The 19,033-nt window shown below is 44.9% G+C and overlaps 1 protein-coding gene across 1 annotated transcript in view; it reads left to right on the top strand.

Annotated features, from left to right (window-relative positions):
* The window catches only part of LOC142757730 (venom factor-like), a 328,633-nt gene that overhangs the window by 126,860 nt on the left and 182,740 nt on the right, over positions 1–19,033 (top strand). Inside the window, 2 exon segments of the mRNA XM_075860640.1 lie at positions 12,388–12,594; positions 17,462–17,620. Coding sequence (XP_075716755.1) covers positions 12,388–12,594; positions 17,462–17,620 — 366 coding nt within the window.

Here is a 19,033-nt window from a genome sequence, read left to right as displayed (position 1 = left end):
TTATTGTAGAAAATATTAAAATCTTGGGTGCAAGACGCGGTCTCGGAGCAAGAGTAAGCAGGTAGTGTACCAAAGCCTACGCGTTTCGAACGCACACTGCGTTCTTAATCATGGCTTCATGGATTTTAATATTTTCTACAATAAACATGGGAATTGCCTTTCCCTTTTAATACCATCACTGGCGCTGGATCATTCTTCTCTTCTCTTCGTGTTACACACCGCGGGCCGTCGCGGGGATCCGAGCGACATCGCAGCAGACGCAGAAACCGGTGAGCTGGAGGCTTTCTCCCTTCCCCGGAAAATATCACCTCTGTCGCCTGAGATAATCCAGGAAATCAACAAAAGGGTTCTACAGATCGCCACAAGACTGTCCACTAACACAGATAAGACGAAGATTTATAAAATCAATTCGCTTACCTTGTTATTGCGGAGGTGATCAAATTCCTTCAGTGGGCAACTTTGAGTTATCTGTTTCACCCTGTGATTGTCGATTGTCCGGATTTTGATATTTCCTCGAGTGAGGTCCCATCTGGGGTGCCAAATGTCAGGTCCGTATTTCACACCGAATAACCACCTCTGTAAATTGAAAGCTGAAGGCATGCCTGGAGAGAAGTACATCACACAGAAATGTTTGATACAGCTTCCCTCTCATCAGAAAAGAGAACTGAACTTTATTCAGAACAAAGAAACAGACAGAGGAGACACATGCCCCTCCCTCGAGATGTGGGACTTGCTTAAGTCCCATTGGCTCCTCTGCTGTTAGTTTTCCTGTACATTCTTCTGCACACTCCTCTTTGCATTCCAGGGGGCGGTGTCTTCCATAGGCGTGTTATGCAGGCTCTTTGTGCTCCATTAATCCAATCTCTTTGTGTAATATACTGAATATATATATATGTAAGGATAATATTTTTCAAACAATATACGTGGTAATGATCCCTGACAATAGGTCCCGTTCGCGCCATAGGCAAACCTCGAGGTGGCGAAGGAGAACGTCATTGTCTGGCAATTCATCAGAGGCCTCTTCCAGACGTTCCTGCGATCATTCCTCAAACCGTGGCACTTCCTTACGTGGCCACAAAACATTGAGGCGGTCTCGCAGATCTTCACAGACTCCACAGTCACTGACCCAACTGTCTCAGTTCCTCCTACCTGGGACAGGTGCAGTGTGGTGGCGTTATGATGAAGAATTTAGGAGAAGAATGACGCAGCGGCCCGAAATAGGTTGGGATACTAAGGCAACCGAAGTATGGCTGTGACTCATGATGTCACAACGGCCCTCTTAGTCTGCCGCCCCCTCCTCTGCGGCCTTTACTGGTTCCTCTCCCGCGGTTGGGGGCCCTATACTCTGCCGGTCCGGATCATACTGGCTCTTCAACGAAGGGCATTGTAAATTCTATGGCTCCTGTAAATTCAGACATGAATGCTCAAATTGTGGGAGTGGACATTCCGCAGTCGCGCTCCCTCATCAACTCTACCATCTACCATGTGACAGTGGCTAGAGCTGTACCCCGAGATGGGGGAAGCCGACCTAAGTAGGACTGGTTTTATGTTCGATTTTTCATACCCTTCAATTATAGCCCTACGCCATTGTTTTCACGAAACTTAAAGTCAGCCAGGGAATTCCCGTTGATCGTAAAAGAAAAAGTTATGAAGGAAGTCGATATCGGTTGCATGGCAGTCCCCTTTTTGGTTTTACCTTTCCCTAATCTTCGTATTTCTCCCCTCGGCGTGGTACCCAAAAAAGAAACCGGTAAATTTGCTTAATACATCATCTCTCATACCCAAAAGGGAGCTTGGTTAACTACGGCATTAGTAAAGACATAGCCGCAGTTTCTTATGTTTCGTTCGATCAGACCATCAAATTAGTTTGTCGCTCTGGGCGAGGGGCTCTCATGGCAAAATTTTACATCGAGTCAGCTTTCCGGTTTTTGCCGATTCATGTGGATTGTTTCCACAGGCGTATATTCACACGCTTACTAATACATTTTCAAGGGAAAACAGCTCCTGATTTTCAGACGTTTTTTTTTTAGCAAACTCAAGTTTTTCGCTGCGTTTTTTACTGCCGTTTTTGGAGCTGTTTTGCTATAGAGTCAATGAAAAACGGCTCTGAAAATCGCTAAAGAAGTGACATGCACTTCTTTTTCGCGGGCGTTTATTAACGCGGCCGTTTTTCAAGATGGCCACATAAAAAAATGTCCCGTCGGAACAGAACATAGTTTTTCCCATTGAAATCAATGGGCATATGTTTGAAGCCATTCTGCTTCTGATTTTTCTGCCATTAAGGCCCGAAAAATGGACGAAAATAAGCTGGGTGAACATACCCTTATTGGGTTGCCAGCTGGATGGTCAATTTTACTATGACATTTGCCTGCCTATGGGATGTTCCATTTCGTGTTTTTACTTTGAAGTTTTTAGTTCTTTTCTTGATTGGGTTTTGCGGGAAGAAACTTGTGCTTCAACTATAACGCACTATTTAGACGATTTTTTTCTTTGTCGGTCCGCCAGCGTCGGCTCGTTGCCACTAGACTCTTTTCGTTTTTTGTCCTGCCGTTTCGAGTTCCCCTATCGATGGAAAAAACCGAAGGCCCCACTAAGGTGATTTCATTTTTAGGTATAGAAATTGATTAGTCAGACATGGTTTTTCATTTGCCTGCAGATAAAAGTGAGAAATAGCGATCGCTTTTAGTTTCTGCATTATGTAAAAAAGAATGCAATTGAGGCAGATCCAGTCACTGTCAAGTTTATTAGTTTTTGCTAGCAGGGCTTTCTCGCCGGTTGTAAATGGCTACAGCCGGAGTCTTATCATCTCATTTAATTATAATATCGGCTGATATTAGAGCGGATCTGCGAATTTGGCATAGCTTTTTGCAGGATTACAATGGGCGCGTACATGTTGCAGGTCACCTACAGTTTACAGCCCAGAACTGTCCACGGACGTGTCTGGTAGCCTGGGGAATAGTGGGGTGAAATGATGCCGAACACTTCTGTACTGTTCTGGTCTGATAGGCAGGTCTGGAGGGAATGGCGTACCCGGATTCGCTTTGGAGGCTGTTGGATCACAATTTGTTAGGTCTTCTGTTGCACCATCAACATGGACTGCGTATGGTAATGCTTGAAATGAATGGCTGAACGTGGTGGGCGAACGGGTTATCGGTCCACCTGAACATCCTCGCCTAGCGTTTACAGTTGAATATTTATCACATCTACTCGACCGGGGTGTGTCGGGGTTGGTGGCGCAATGGCGTCTGGCGGGTTTGGCCTTTTTCTTTAAATTGCATGGATGGTCGAACGTGACTAAATCCTTTTTTATTTTACAGGCGCTTAACCCCTTAGGGTATGTGCACACGATGAGAGGCTTTTACGCCTGAAAAGACAGACTGTTTTCAGGAGAAAACAGCTGCTTCGTTTCAGACGTAAATGATGCTCCTCGTATTATGCGAGGCGTCTTTGACGCCTGTAAACTTGAGCTTCTCTTCATTGACTTCAATGAAGAACGGCTCAAATTACGTTGCAAAGAAGTGTCCTGCACTTCTTTGCCGAGGCAGTCAATTTACGCGTCGTAGTTTGACAGCTGTCAAACGACGACACGTAAATGACAGTTCGTCTGCACAGTACGTCGGCAAACCCATTCAAATGAATGGGCAGATGTTTGCCGACGTATTGTAGCCCTATTTTCACATGTAAAACGAGGCATAATACGCCTCGTTTATGTCTGAAAATAGGTTGTGTGAACCCAGTCTCAAAGACATGGACTAGTTTGCACGTTCAGGACGCAGCATACATCACTTTATGTGGTAATAACTTCGGAATTCTTTTACCTATCCAAGCGATTCTGAGTTTGTTTTCTCATGACACATTATACTTTAAGTTAGTGGTAAAATTTTGTCGATACATTCAGTATTTTATTGTGAAAAACACCAAGATTTAGCGAAAAACTGCAAAAAATTGCATTATTCTAAATTTTTATGTATCTGCTTGTAAAACAGATAGTAATACCACACAAAATAAATGCGAATTAACATTTCCCACATGTCTACTTTAGATTGGCATCGGTTTTTGTACATCCTTTTATTTTTCTAGGACGTTACAAGACTTGGAACTTTAGCAGAAATGTCTCACATTTTCAAGAAAATTTCAAAAGGCTATTTTTACAGGGACGAGTTCAGTTGTGAAGTGGTTTTGAGGGGCCCATACAATGCAAACCCCATAAATCACCCCATTTTAAAAATGAACCCCTCAAAGTATTCAAAACAGCATTTAGAAAGTTTATTAACCCTTTAGAATTACAGCAAAGTAGGGATGAAATTTACACATTTCATTTCTTTTGCAGAAATTTATTTTTAATCCTTTTTTTTTCTGTAACACAGAAGGTTTTACCAGAAAAACGCAACGGATTGAGTTGTTTTTAGAAATATCCCACATGTGGCCCTAGTGTGCTAATTCACTGAGACACAGACCTCCAAATCAAAGGAGCACCTAGAGGATTTTGGGGCCTCCTTTTTATTAGAATATATTTTAGGCACCATGTCAGGTTTGAAGAGGTCTTGTGATGCCAAAACAGTGGAAACACCCCTAAAAAGACATCATTTGGCAAATTACATCCCTCAAGGAATTTATTAAGGGGCATAGTGGGCATTTCGACCCCACATTTTTTTTGCTGAATTTATTGGAATGAAGCCGTGAAAATGAAAATCTAAATTTTTGCCAATAAAACGAAGAAACTTTCTATTTTCACAAGGCATAAAGGAGAAATAGCTCCCCAACATTTGAAAAGCAATTACGGCAATACCCAATATGTGGTGATAAACTGCTGTTTGGACACACGGCAGGGCTCAGAAGGGAAGGAGCACCATTTAGGTTTTTGAGCTCAAGTTTTGCGGCAATGATTTTCGGGTGCCATGTCGCATTAGCAAAGCCCCTGAGGGACCAAATCAGTGGAAACCCCCCAAAAGTGATCCCATTTGGGAAACTACACAACTCAAGGAATTTATCGAGGGTTATAGTGAGCATTTGGACTACACAGATTTTTTGCTGACTTTAGTGGAATTAGGCAGTGAAAATTAAAATCTACCTTTTTTCTAATAAAATATTGAAATTTTTAATTTTTACAAGGCATGAAGGAGAAAAAGCACCACAACATTTGAAAAGCAATTTCTCCCAATTACGGCAGGGGTCAAAATGGAAGGATCACCATTTGGAGCTCAAATTTAGCTGGAATGGTTTTCGGGTGCCATGTCACATTTGCAAAGTGCCTGCGGGACCAAAACAGTAGGAACCCCCCAAAAGTGACCCCATTTGGGAAACTACACCCCTTAAGGAATCTATCTAGGGGTATAGTAAGCATTTAGACCCCATTGGTCTTTTGCAAAATTTATTTGAATTAGGCCGAAGAAATGAATTTCAACATTATTTCCACTAAAAAGGGACAAAGAGAAAGAATAACCCCAACATTTGTAAAGCAATTTCTCCTGATTACGGCAATACCCCATAAGTGGTCATAAACTGCTGTTTGGACACACGTCAGGGCTCAGAATGGCAGGAGCGCTATTTGGCATGCAGATTTTGCTGGATTGGTTTTTGGGTGCCATGTCGCATTTTCAAAACCCTGAGGTACCCTGAGTACAGTGGAAGCCCCCAAGAAGTGACCCCATTTTGGAAACTACACCCCTTAAGGGGTGTAGTGAGCATTTTACCCCCACAGGTGTTTTTCCATTAGTAATTAATGTGCAGCGGATGGTGCAGTATATATGCCATATATGTGGACGTAAACTGCAGTAAACTGCAGTTTGGGCACACTGTAGGGTTCAGAAGGGAGGGAGCGCCATTTGGCTTTTGGAGTGCAGATTTTGCCTTGTGGTAGTTTTGTTTGAGGTTTTGCTGGTATTTCAGTTTATAATGTGGGGGCATATGTAATCTGTGCGGGGTACATCAGGGCATAATAAGAGGGTATAATAATGTGGTAAATAAATAATATTTCAGAGATATGTGGCCGGTGTCGCACTGATAAATGGTGCCCGATCTTATCCGCTTTTGATCACTCTGCACATTCTGTGTTGCTATATTCTGAGAGCCAGAACTTTTTTATTTTTCAGTCAAAAAAGCTGTGTAAGGGTTTATTTTTTTGCGGGACGGGTTGTAGTTTTTATGGTACTGTTTTGGGGGACATGCAACTTTTTATTCCATGTTTTGTGGGTGGTGATAAAAAAAATAGTGATTCTGGCATTGTTTTTTTTTGCGGTGTTCACCGTGCAGGAAAAATAATATTATAGTTTTATAGTTTGCGTCGTTACGGACGCGTGGATATCAAATATGTGTACTTTTTTTAACGTTTTCATTTTTTTCCAATACTAAAAGTCTTATTTTAGGAAAAAAGGCAGTTTGTTTTTATTAACTTGAAACTTTTATTTTTACACTTTTTTCCCACTAGAGGACTTGAGGTCCTGCACCTCTCTGATCTTTACTCTAATGCATTGCACTAGTCACGTAGAGGGCGGGGCCTAATAGGCTATCGTACGTGGCAGACCAGGAGGCCATTATTAGGCCTCCGGTTGCAGCTAGCGATAAGCTATCACTGCTTTAAAACTGTGTCTGCAGACGCGTCTGCTGACACAGTAACCTGTTAATGTTGTGACGTAATAGTCCGTCAGTTTGCAGGACAACTCCTGTGACGGACTATTACATCGCATAGCGTTAAGGGGTTAAGGGGTGGAGAAAGTCCGCGGTCCGCCGTGAATCTAGGCGTCCGGTTTCCTTTCCCACCCTTTTATAACTAGTATGTAGTTTGTCATCAGTATGATCGTACCCCTTTGTGGTGTCCCTTTTCACGACGGCTCTTTCGCTTTCTTTTTTCGGCGCCTTGCGGGATCTCAGAATTAGTACTCCTTAGGGCGTCTCGGCGGTGCCTTCAGGCGCTGCCAGAGGTGGTTGAAATTAGTCGACACCGGATGGTGCCCACAGTGTTGGTTTTTCACATCGGGGGTAACGACCTCTGCTCGGTCCACCTCGGTGAATTGATTGCTCTCATACAATCAGACCCAGACCGGTTTGCCTCGTTCTTCCCCGAGCTCGTGCTTGTATGGTCGGAGATAATTCCCAGGGTAGTTTGGCACCGTGCTCGAGATGGTAATGCTATTGAGCGAGGCAGGAGACTTCTCAATAAACGGGTATCCCACTTTGTGAGAGAAAGAGGCAGGGTGGTGATCAGACACAGGCAACTTGAAGGGGATAATAGATGCCTTTTGCTGCCAGATGGCGTTCACTTAACGGCATCAGTCTAGATATATTCCTTTCTGGTCTTCAAAACGGGATTGAGCCGGCTCTTTTCTTGTTGGCTGGGGATCGTGTTGGAGGGGAGGAACGTGTAGTGTGAGTACACGCTCTGCTGATGGCGTTTTAATAAGGGGGTTTACCCAATCAACTGTTATGTTATTGACATGTTTACAAGTTTAATATTTAAATAATAATAAACCCGTGGCCGACCCTGAGTCAACCCACAATAAACAAATAAGCTATGGTGTCCCGTGTTAATTTATTTGAGGGTATACTCGTCCCTAGCCCAACCATTGATTAGGTTCCGTTTCATGTAGACAGTCTTGAAGTCCCACAAGCGTATAGCCCATGGGCCTCAGACTGTGGCAATCCTAAAGGGTTAATTTATCTAGGGGTGTTGGCTAGGGATTAATATTGTGCAATTTCAAAATAAAGCCAATGGCATGTTACCCCTAAACTGTGTTGCCATTGGTTGAGTTATACCAAAAGGGGGGTTTATTGTCTGATCCCCTTCCGTCTTTTACATAAAACTGTCCCTTTCCCGCTCTTCCTGCTCTTTTGGCCGTAATCTGTCCCTCCCTCCCAGCCTAGTTTTTTGTGATTTACTTATGGTATGTGTATCTTGTTTTCAAAAAAATAAAATAAAAAAAGAGGTATAAAATCTTTCAAACGACAAAAAAAGAAAAGAAAAAAGGGATATACCTGTGGTACGACAGGTGTAATGTGAACATCTTTCTCTTTATGGATTGCCTTGGTAGATATTGTTATGTCTACTTGTTAATTTGTTTGCTTATTCCTAGGAATTCTGTCGTAATATTTATTTTGTCACAGCTGGCGTTTTATAAGGTGGTTTTACCTACATGCCCACTTATGTTAGTAGGCCGGCATATGGGTTTTACCTAATCAACGGTTATGTTATTGAAATGTTTACAAGTTAATATTTCAATTAATAATAATAAAAGCTGTGGCCAACCCTGAGTAAACCCACATTAAACAAATAAGTTATCGTGTCCCGTGTTAATTTATTTGAGGGTATACTCGTCCCTAGACCAACTATTGATTGGGTCCCATTTAATGCAGACAGTCTCCATGAACACAGCAGATCCGTGTGCACAAAGCCTGTAAAGCGGCATTCATCCCTGCGGCTTTATAGTACAGCTCCTTAGACATGTGTGTAGCTGTATGGTGCCTTCATACGGCAACGTATTATGGAGATATACCTCTGTAATCCGGCATTCGATGAAACATGTCAACATTTTTTGCTGTTAGATTTATATGGAGGTAGAGTATGGCCCCATAGAGTGTTATGGGTTGCCAATCACGGCTCTGTACAACACAGAGGATGTACAGAGCTGTAATAAACCCATTCGAATGAGGCAAGGGCGTAGCTATAGGGGGTGCAGAGGTAGCAGTCGCACCCAGGCCCCGGAGCCTGAGGGGGCTCAAAAGACCCTCAGCCACATAAGAAGACACCAGTATTATAAATTATATATGGTAGGTGGAGGCCCTGTTATAGTATTTACATTGGGGCCCAGGAGCTTCAAGTTACGCATCTGGTATGAGGCCAATAAGATTTAGCAAGCCTGTAGGATATCCAGAGGTCATAGGTGCCCAAGGCTCATTAATCTGCAGGAGGAGAGAAGGCTAGACCATCTGATCTGATCCCTCCTACTGTAGCACAAATTGCTAAAAAAAAGTTAATACTGGCTATGATATAAAGATATCAGAATGCACGGAGCATTGCAGCTTTCTACATGTGAGACTGCCTAGCTGCAGAATGGTCAGAGTGCTCATGCTGACCCCTATCTACCACTGAAAGTTGGTACGCGAGCACTAGAACTGGACCATAGAGCATTGGAACATGGCGGCCTGGTCTGATGAATTAAGTTTTCTTTTACATCATGTTGATGTCCGGGGAAGAGATGGCACCAGGATGCAATATAGGAAGGAGGCAAACCAACCTAGGGTCCTGACATTCAGGTGGGGGTTGCCACCTACCTAAACATTGTTCATAATTGTTCATTTATGGGATGTGCTGGGAATATATAGACCAAACCATGGAGGCCCCACCTCGCAACTTACAGGACTTAAAGGGTCTACTGCTAACGTCTTGGTGCCAGATACCAGTTCTCCCAGCCTCTATACTGTGATCAATAATTTTCTCCTCCATGAAAAAAGAGAACTTTCTGCCTTTCTGCAAATCACCTCCCCTCCGTTATTGAGGACTTATTTATAACTAAGATTTTACACTGAAAAATACTGAGCAGTATTGCTCTAAATCAAGTACTGGTGTGAGATGAGAGTCTAATACAAATGACATGTTGAGTAGGAGAAATGATTCCTTATGCATATATGAGTGTATGTAAGGCAGATTGCCAAAAGGCATGTGGAAGCCTCGGAAGTGGGAAATAAAAAAGTTCTATGACCGGATGAGACCAGTTTTAAGATTTCTAGCCATAAAAAAATGCAATGTTAAGCCAAACATCGCAAGCCACTAAATATAAAACATCCTCACCACAAGTATGTTGGTGGCAGCATTACTCTGTCAGATGATGCAATAATCCTATTGCGGGCTAATCTAACCTTGCATAAAAGTGTTTGTCACTTTCATGTTATCTCAAGGCATGTTCAGTTTCTGAGGTGGGAACTGACAGTTTCCTCAGCAGAACACAGACAGAGACAATGTTAGAGGGTGGTGAATGACTGAGCCAGTGGAGCTCTTTGACAACTTTTACAATTTAAAGGGGTTTTCCCACAAACACATGTATCCCCTATCAACAGGATAGGGGATGCATATGTGATCACTGGTGGTCCGACCACAGGGACCCCCCCAAAAGAGGAGAACGAGGGACCGAAAGTCCCCCGAAATTCTCCATGAGAATGGAGCACTGGTGCGCATGCTCGTCCGGCTCTCCATTAATTTCTATAGAGCTGCTGGAGACAGCGGTCCTGGAATTCAAATAGAAATGCATGGAGTGCTGACCGAGCATGTGCACTAGTGTTCCATTCTCATAGAGCATTTCAGGGGACTTATTGCTATCCCAGCGGTCAGACCCCCAGCGATCACACATGTATCCCCTATCCTGTGGATAGGGGATACATATATTTTGTGGGATAACCCCTTAAATGAACATTGCTCCCAATCCACTTCTGATTGATCATCCATTGCCTGAAAATATGCCATAGTTTCCAATTTATACGAAAACATTCAAAATATTGATCAGCTGCTATGGCCTCCCCAGTTACTGCTCTCCCACATGTATTCTCAAGAATTCACATTTAACAGGTCACATCAGGATCTGTCATCTGAGAATAACATAGTTGCCAACATTTGAATTTTTTTCCCAGGGACACTTAGGGTGTGGTGTATTTTGTGGGTGTGACTTACAGAGGCGTGGTTTATCTGGTGGGTGTGGTTAGTGGGCGTGGCTTTCAAGAATTTCTGCATACAAAAAAACCAAACAACATTTCTGCAGTAGTTTGGCTGACAATACTATGGTGGCTGGTATGTCTCTTGTTATCTGGTTGTTTACAGGCAGGTGATGTCTCGCTTTATCACTAGGGCTAAGCAATATGCACTGATCAGTACTGGTAGCATAAAAACCAGCGTAGATAGTGCCCCTTATAGATGGTGCTCCACACAGTGCCACAGTGCCCTCTGTAGATAGTGCCACAGTGCCCTATGTAGATAATACCACAATGCCCTCTGTAGATAGTGCCATGCAGTCCAACTGAAGATGCCATGCAGACCCCCTGTAGAAGCCACACTGCCCCCTGTAGATGATGCCACACACAGCCCCCTTGTAGATGATGCCACACACAGCCCCCTGTAGATGATGCCACACACAGCCCCCTGTAGATGGTACACATACTCCCCCTGTAGATAGGCCCCTCCCTGTAGATAGAGTCACTCCCCCCCACTCCTCCCTTTATGAGTGGAATTCCCGACAAGGCATCGGCAGCAGGGGATGCCCCTGACGTCACTGCCCTTATATGGACAGTAAAGTCATGCGCTCACTCTATGAGCGGAATCCCCAGCCAGGCATCCGCAACACTTTGGCCGGGGATTCCAGAGCTCCAGGAGGAGCACCTGACTTCATTGTCCTATATATGAACAGTGACGTTGTCAGTGGTTTCCTCTATGAGCACAATTCCCGGCCAGGCGTTGGCAATTCTCTGGCCGGTGATTCCGCTGCAGGAGGTGCCCCTGACGTCACTTCCCTTATATGGAACACCGGAATCCCCGGCCAAAGCATTGCTGACGCGCTGGCCGGGAATTTCGCTCATATAGAGAGCCCTGACTTCACGGTCCATATATGGGCAGTGACGTCAGTGGTACCTCCTGCAGCGTAATCCCCGGCCAGGGCGTCGGCACCGATTTGGCCGGGGATTTAGCTAGAGGAGGAGTGAATGGCAGAGCAGGAAGCAGATAGTTTCCTGCTCTGCCACAGTATTCAATTGTATCTGCGTCCTGAGGATACAGATACAATTGAATGTAGCAGTTGCCGGGACAAGTCCCAGAACAGTAATTTGCCGGGACAGTTGGCAAGTATGGAATAATCACCTATCATAATCAGCTGGTCAAACCAGCTAGTCTGGCTAACTGATCAGCAATGTCTTAAGGTGCCATAGATATTAGAATACATATTAGACAAAACACGGCAGAAACCACCAATTATAGAAGGAGCGGACGTGTATGGGTTCCTCGCAAATTTCTGCTGAAAGTAGAGGTAGGAAGGGAATGGGCATTTTGGATTTCAACATACCCAATATCTAATGCATGTTTATGGTATAGTCGGAAGAAGTAGCTGTCACTCAACAGTTATTTCATATGTATAGCCACCTTAGAATGGACAGTGATCACTCTGTACTGTAACCTTACGGTCTTGGAATCAATTCCCTAAGAACTTCATCAATATTGGTAGTTCCACGCAATTTCTTAGTTTTAAATAGCTCCATACAGTCCAGCCCTGGCTTAAACATTACATGTTTATAATATAGCACTCAGTAATATACAGTAGCAATAAACAAGGTAAAAAAACCTGGTAAATTACAATTAAATTATATATAGAAATAGAAATGGCATCAAGTTCTAATCAGACATTTTTCATTTACTAGGTTACCAGTAGAGGAAAAATTTTGCAGACAATAATTCAGAAAAGGACTAAAACGGAAATGATCTCTGCACTAAAATTTGACGTGACAAAAGAAATGCTCCCTTCTTTCAGGATTGTGGCTTATTACTATGTGTTTCACAGCGAAAAATTGCTTGAATTAGTGTCTGACTCTGTCTGGCTCAATATGAAAAGAACCTGCAAGGGCACTGTAAGTAACATCTTGGCGAACAGGTATTATGGCTTTAAACTACCAGGACATTTCTGTAAAAACAAAAACTGAGCACTGCATAGTCTTGGTCACTGAGTACATAAATACCAATCACCAGCAAATGGATGTATGGCTAATTTTTTTTATATAGGTAATACAGACATGTCCATTTTCCCAGGATTCTGAAAAAAACGCTGATGTTTTGCACTCCCTCACATCCTGTTCTACCCTGCATTCAGCTGAGCAGGGCCAAACATGTATGACAGGCTTATTGGAAATACAGTAATACAGCAATATAATACCTCCCAAAATTCAAGTATCGTAAAGAGGGACAACCGAGGAAATGTTAGCAAATGTTTTCCTTCTAAGCCATGCCTCTAACACCGCCCAATCCACATGCACCTGGTTCAGCCCTCACAGTATCTTGCTCCCTTAGTGCCTCCCCACAGTATAATGCCCACACAGATGACCCTATACTGTATAATGCCTACAGAAATTCCCCCATATAGTATAATGCCCCATAGCTGCCCTATACAGCATAATACCCATCCATAGCTACCCCCATACAGCATAATGCCCCATAGCTGCCCCCATACAGCATAATGCCCCCATAGCTGCCCCCATATAGTATAATGCCCACACAGATGCACCCATATAATATAATGCCCACACAGATGCCCCCATGCAGTATAATGCACCCATAGCTGCCCCCATACAGTATAATAAACCATAGCTGCACCATATATTATAATGCCCCATAGCTGCCTCCATACAGTATAATGCTCCTACAGCTGTCCCATAAAATATAATGCCCCTATAGCTGCCCCATACCATATAATGCCCCATAACTGCCCCATACAGCATAATGCCCCTCATAGCTACCGCCATACAGCATAATGACCCCATAGCTGCCCAAATACAGTATAATGCCCACATAGCTGCCCCCATACAGTATAATGCCCACACAGATGCCCCCATGCAGTATAAGGCCCCCATAGCTGCCCCCATGTAGTATAATAAACCATAGCTGCCCCATACAGAATAATGCCCCCATAGCTACTCCCACATAATATAATGCCCCATAGCTGCCCCCATACAGTATAATGTCCCATAGCTGCCTTCATACAGTATAATGCTCCTACAGCTGTCCCATACAATATAATGACCCAATTGCTGCCCCCATACAGTATAATGCCCCCATATCTGCCCCATACAATATAATGCCCCCTTAGCTGCCACCATACAGTATAATGCCTTCTTAGCTGCCCCATACAGTATAATGCCCCCTTAGCTGCCTCTAGTGCCAGTGCCCACATATAAAGTGGCAGTGCCCACATAGTGCCACAGTGCCCATGTAGATAGTGCCACACATAATGCGTATGTAGATAGTACCACAGTGTCCCCTGTAGAAGGTGACCTTATAGTGCGACAGTGCTTGCTTATGTAGATAGTGCAACACTACCCTTGAAGACAGCGCTACTCCCCCCCGGAGACAGCGCAATTGGTACTCCCTCTAGGAGCGGAATCTCCAGCCAGAGCATCGGCTATGCTATGGCCGGGGATTCCGCTACAGGTGAAGCCAGGGGCGTAGCTGAAGGCACATGGGCCCGGGTGCAAGAATTCAGCTTGGGCCCCCCTACCCCTCCCCAACACCACCATCATCAGACCCCTGCGCGCGCCTATGCCCAGACGCCTTGCCAAACAGCCCCCATAGTATAATGCCCCGACACAGTATAATGCTCCCATAGCTGCCCCCACACAGTATAATGCCCCATAACGTATAATGCCCCCCATAACAGCCCCATACCATATAATGCTCCCCATATCAGCCCCCACAGTTTAATGCCCCATATAGCTGCCCCCATACATTATAGTGCTCCCCATATCAGCACCCACACAGTATAATGCCCCCATATCAGCTCCCCATACAGTATAATGCCCCCATATCAGCTCCCCATACAGTACAATGCCCCCCATATGAGCTCCCCATACAGTATAATTCCCCCCATATAGTATAATGCTCCTCCATATCAGCTCTCCATACAGTATAATGCCTCCCATATCAGCTCCCCATACAGTATAATGCCCCCATACAGTATAATGCCCCTCCATATCAGCTCCCATACAGTATAATGCCCCCATATGAGCTCCCCATACAGTGTAATGCCCCCATATCAGCTCCTCATACTGTAAAATGCCCTCCATATGAGCTACCCATACAGTATAAAGCCCCCCATATGAGCCCCCATGCAGTATAATGCCCCCCATATCAGCCCCCCATACAGTATAATTCCCCCATATCAGCCCCATGCAGTATAATGACCCCCATCTTATCAGCCCCCATGCCATATCAGCCCCCATGCAGTATAATGCCCCCATATCAGCCCCCCATACATTATAATTCCCCGATATCAGCCCCATGCAGTATAATGCCCCCCCATCTTATCAGCTCCCATGCCATATCAGCCCCCATGTAGTATAATGCCCCCATATCAGCCCCCATACAGTATAATTCCCCCATATCAGCCCCATGCAGTATAATGCCCCCCCATCTTATCAACCCCCATGCTATATCAGCCCTCATGCAGTATAATGCCCCATCTTATCAGCCCCCATGCCATATCAGCCCCCCCATGCAGTATAATGCCCCCCCCCCGCAATATCAGCCCCCCTTACAGTATAATGCCCCCATATGTGCATAATAGAAAAATAGCATAATTACTTACCTATCCCCGTTCTTTCGACTACTCCGGTGTGTGCTATGAGTGACTCGGTGCAGACAGGCGCGATGATGTCGCTACATCCCGCCTGCCTGCGTCGAGTCGCTCAGGGCACAGTGAATGCTGGATCAAGGAGACGTCAGCTCCTTGCTCCAGCATTGAATAGAACCGGGACCTCAGTGAGTGACTCGCGACCCCCCGGAGGTCTTCTCACGAATCCCCAGGGGAAGCGACCCACAGTGTATAATGTATTGTGTTGTATTGTTCAGTTTGCGGTGGAGAGAGAAGGGGGGGCTGTAATTTAATGGGCCCCCAGTCTCCACCGCAAACAGCACAATACAACACAATACATTACAAGGCAACACAACACAATACATTACATTACAAGCCAACACAATACAACACAATACATTACAAGCCAACACAATACAACACAACACAATACAACACAATACATTACAAGCCAACACAATACATTACATTACATTACATTACAACACAACACAACACAATACATTACAATACAGACTCTGCAGCTCACCTGGAGTCCTCCGCACCGGCTCTTCCACTGCACTGGCTGGAAGACGTGACACGTGACAACACGGTCACAGGGTACACTAAGTGTACCATGTGACCGTAACCAGGAAGTGCCGGCTTCACGGCACAGAAAATTAATTTTTAACAAGCATGCTGTATGGCAACGGGGGCCCGTGGGCCCCCAGGTTTAGGGGCCCGGTCGCAACTGCGACCGATGCGGCCCCTATTGCTACGCCACTGGGTGAAGCCCCTGATGCCATTATCATATATTGACAGTGACGTCAGGAGCTATCATTAGGAGCAGAATCCCCAGTAGAGTGTCGGCAACGCTCTGGCCAAGGATTCCGCTCCTGGATGGAGCCCCTGACGTCACTACAGTGATGTTAGGGGCTCCGTCTAGGAGCGGAATCCCCGATCAGAGCGTGGCCAATGCTCTGCCGGGCATTCTGTTCCTAATGGAAGTCTCTGACGTCACTGTCCATATATGGACTGTGACGTCAGGGGCTCCCTCTAGGAGTGGAATCGCCAGCCAGAGTTTCGGCAATGCTTTAGCCGGTATTCCACTGCAGGAGGAGCCCCTGACGTAACTGTCCATATCTGTACAGTTTCGTAAGACAGGAGTCCCTGGCCAAAGAGCTTGGCCGGGGACTCCATAGTTGACAGCCTGACATCACTGTCCATATATGGACAGTGACATCAAGGGCTTCCCCGGGCTCAGTACTTAAAGTAGCACTGTGCCCGGGGAGTCAACGACGAGTGAACATTAAATGATGAAGAAGGGGGCTGACGTTCCTTACTTCAGCATTGGATTCAACTGTATCTGCGTAATGAGGACGCAGATACAGTTAACACTGGGACATACCACCAGCCGCCCGGGACAGCGCCAGGAACCCGGGACTGTCCCATTTAATCCGTTTCAGCGCATGCGTATAGTATTAGTACTGCGCATGCGCTGTGAGAAAAATGGCTTTAGCCTGTCCATGTATATGATGTTAATGCTGACGACAAGTACATGGAAGGAGGAAACCAGGCAAGATCACTTGCTGGAATACGGCATGTATGTAAGCGGAAGAGAGCAAATCGGGTCATGTGACCCCCATCTACTAAGTGTCATTAATAATACGGGTGTCTTCTTATGTAGCAGAGGAGCCTATGGGCCCCCTCAGGCACCAGGGCCAAGGTGCGACTGCTACCGTTGTACTCCCTATATCTACACCCCTGTGAATTGTCACTAAATTGGATTGGATAGTACTTAAAGTCGAAGATGTGCCTACTTCCAAAGACCACTTAGTGGGCAAGTTATATACATAAGATGCAAATACTGTATGTAACACGATACTTTATTCATCCTCCTACCATTCCACATCAAGTAGCAGACAGACAAATGTTTAGTATGGTGTTATATTTGTGACATGCCAGAACCCTAAATAAGATCATATTGCTATACAGTGATATTGAAAATCACTGTAAATCTCTGTAAAATCATGTTGGCGTTTGCACAATAGGCGATTTACAGCAATTTACCTCAACATGTCACATCAAACAAGTTTGGTAACATTCTAACATTTGAAGTGTACCTTTTGACGTGTCCTTGTTTTCTGTCTTCACAGTTAACAATAGAGCCACCCAAAAAGCTTTCCAATTTTTACAAACCTCAAGACCCGCTACAACTTCGTTTGACTGGAGATAAAGGAGCAAATGTAGGCTTAGTGGCTGTAGACAAAGCAGTGTTTGTCCTAAACAACAAATCCAGGCTCACCCAGGAAAAGGTCTGCACTAAACATAAATAAACTATGCAGTGTCCCCATCAATAATTTCTGGGCACCATATAGCCAAATTACCGCCCACCCTCAACATCCCATTACCAATTCTCCTTCTTGTATCTTATGGTGTTCTGTCCTTATAACAGTTGCCTTTCTTCCTTCATATCATCCATGTATGTATGACACATACTGTAAATACATAAACTTGAAATAGATGAGGCAGGAAATCACAATAAGGCCTTATTCACACGAACGTGTCCGTTTTGCGCACGCAAAAAACGCTGCGTTTTGCGCGCGCAAAAGTTTGGTGTGGCATCTGTATATGGTGCGTGGCTGCGTGATTGTCGAACAACCGGCATCATTATGAGACTCTGTTTTTATGTTTACAAACATAACAGCAGCAGGTGCTTTTCTGTGTTCATTCATTTTTTTTTACTACTGTAGCGCGAATCACACGCGGCACCCGGACTTCAATGGGTGCGTGCTGCACGAAACACGGGCAAGTATAGGACATGTCGTGAGTTTTAAGCAGCGGACATACGCTGCGTGAAAATAACGACCTGTCAGAACGGCCCCATTGACTTACATAAGTCCGTGCGACACGCATGATTTCCACGCATGTAGCACGGACGTAATACACGTTCGTCTGAATAAGGCCTTAGGTTGTTATTATGGGTGACTTTAACTACCCAGATATAGATTGGGGAAACTGAAATCTGTGGATCTCAAAAGGCAAACAGGTTTTCTTAACAATTAATGATAATTACCTTTCCCAACTTGTAAAAGACCCAACTAAGGCCCCATGCACACGAACGTAAAAACACCCGTAATTACGGGCCATAATTACGGCACGTTTTTACGGGCCCATGGACTTCTATTGGCCACCGGTACCTCCCCGTATGCTTACGGGAAGGTGCCCGTGCCGTTGAAAAATATAGAACATATCCTATTTCAGGCCGTAATTACGGCACGGGCAGGCCCATGGAAGTCTATGGGACTCCCATAATTACGGGTGACTACGTCTGTGCACACGTAATTACGGGAGCATTGCTAGGTGACGTCAGTAAATAGTCACTGTCCAGGGTGCTGAAAGAGTTAAACGATCGGCAGTAACTCTTTCAGCACCCTGGACAGTGACTTCCGATCACAATACAGATCAACCTGTAAAAAAAAAGATGTTCATACTTACCCAGAACTCCCTGCTTCTTCCTCCATTCCGGCCTTCTGGGATGACGTTTCAGCCCATGTGACCGCTGCAGCCAATCACAGGCCAATCACAGGCTGGGATGTCGGACTGGATGTCAAGAGAGGGACGCGTCACTAAGACAACGGCCGGGTAAGTATGAATTTATTTTACTTTTACTGCGGAAAGGGCTGTGCCTTCTCTCTATCCTGCACTGATAGAGAGAAGGGCTGCCG

Source organism: Rhinoderma darwinii, chromosome 1 (assembly GCF_050947455.1).
Source record: "Rhinoderma darwinii isolate aRhiDar2 chromosome 1, aRhiDar2.hap1, whole genome shotgun sequence".
NCBI lineage: Eukaryota > Metazoa > Chordata > Amphibia > Anura > Rhinodermatidae > Rhinoderma > Rhinoderma darwinii.
The sequence above is the reverse complement of the archived record's forward strand: the minus strand, read 5'-3'. Positions and strand labels throughout refer to the sequence as shown.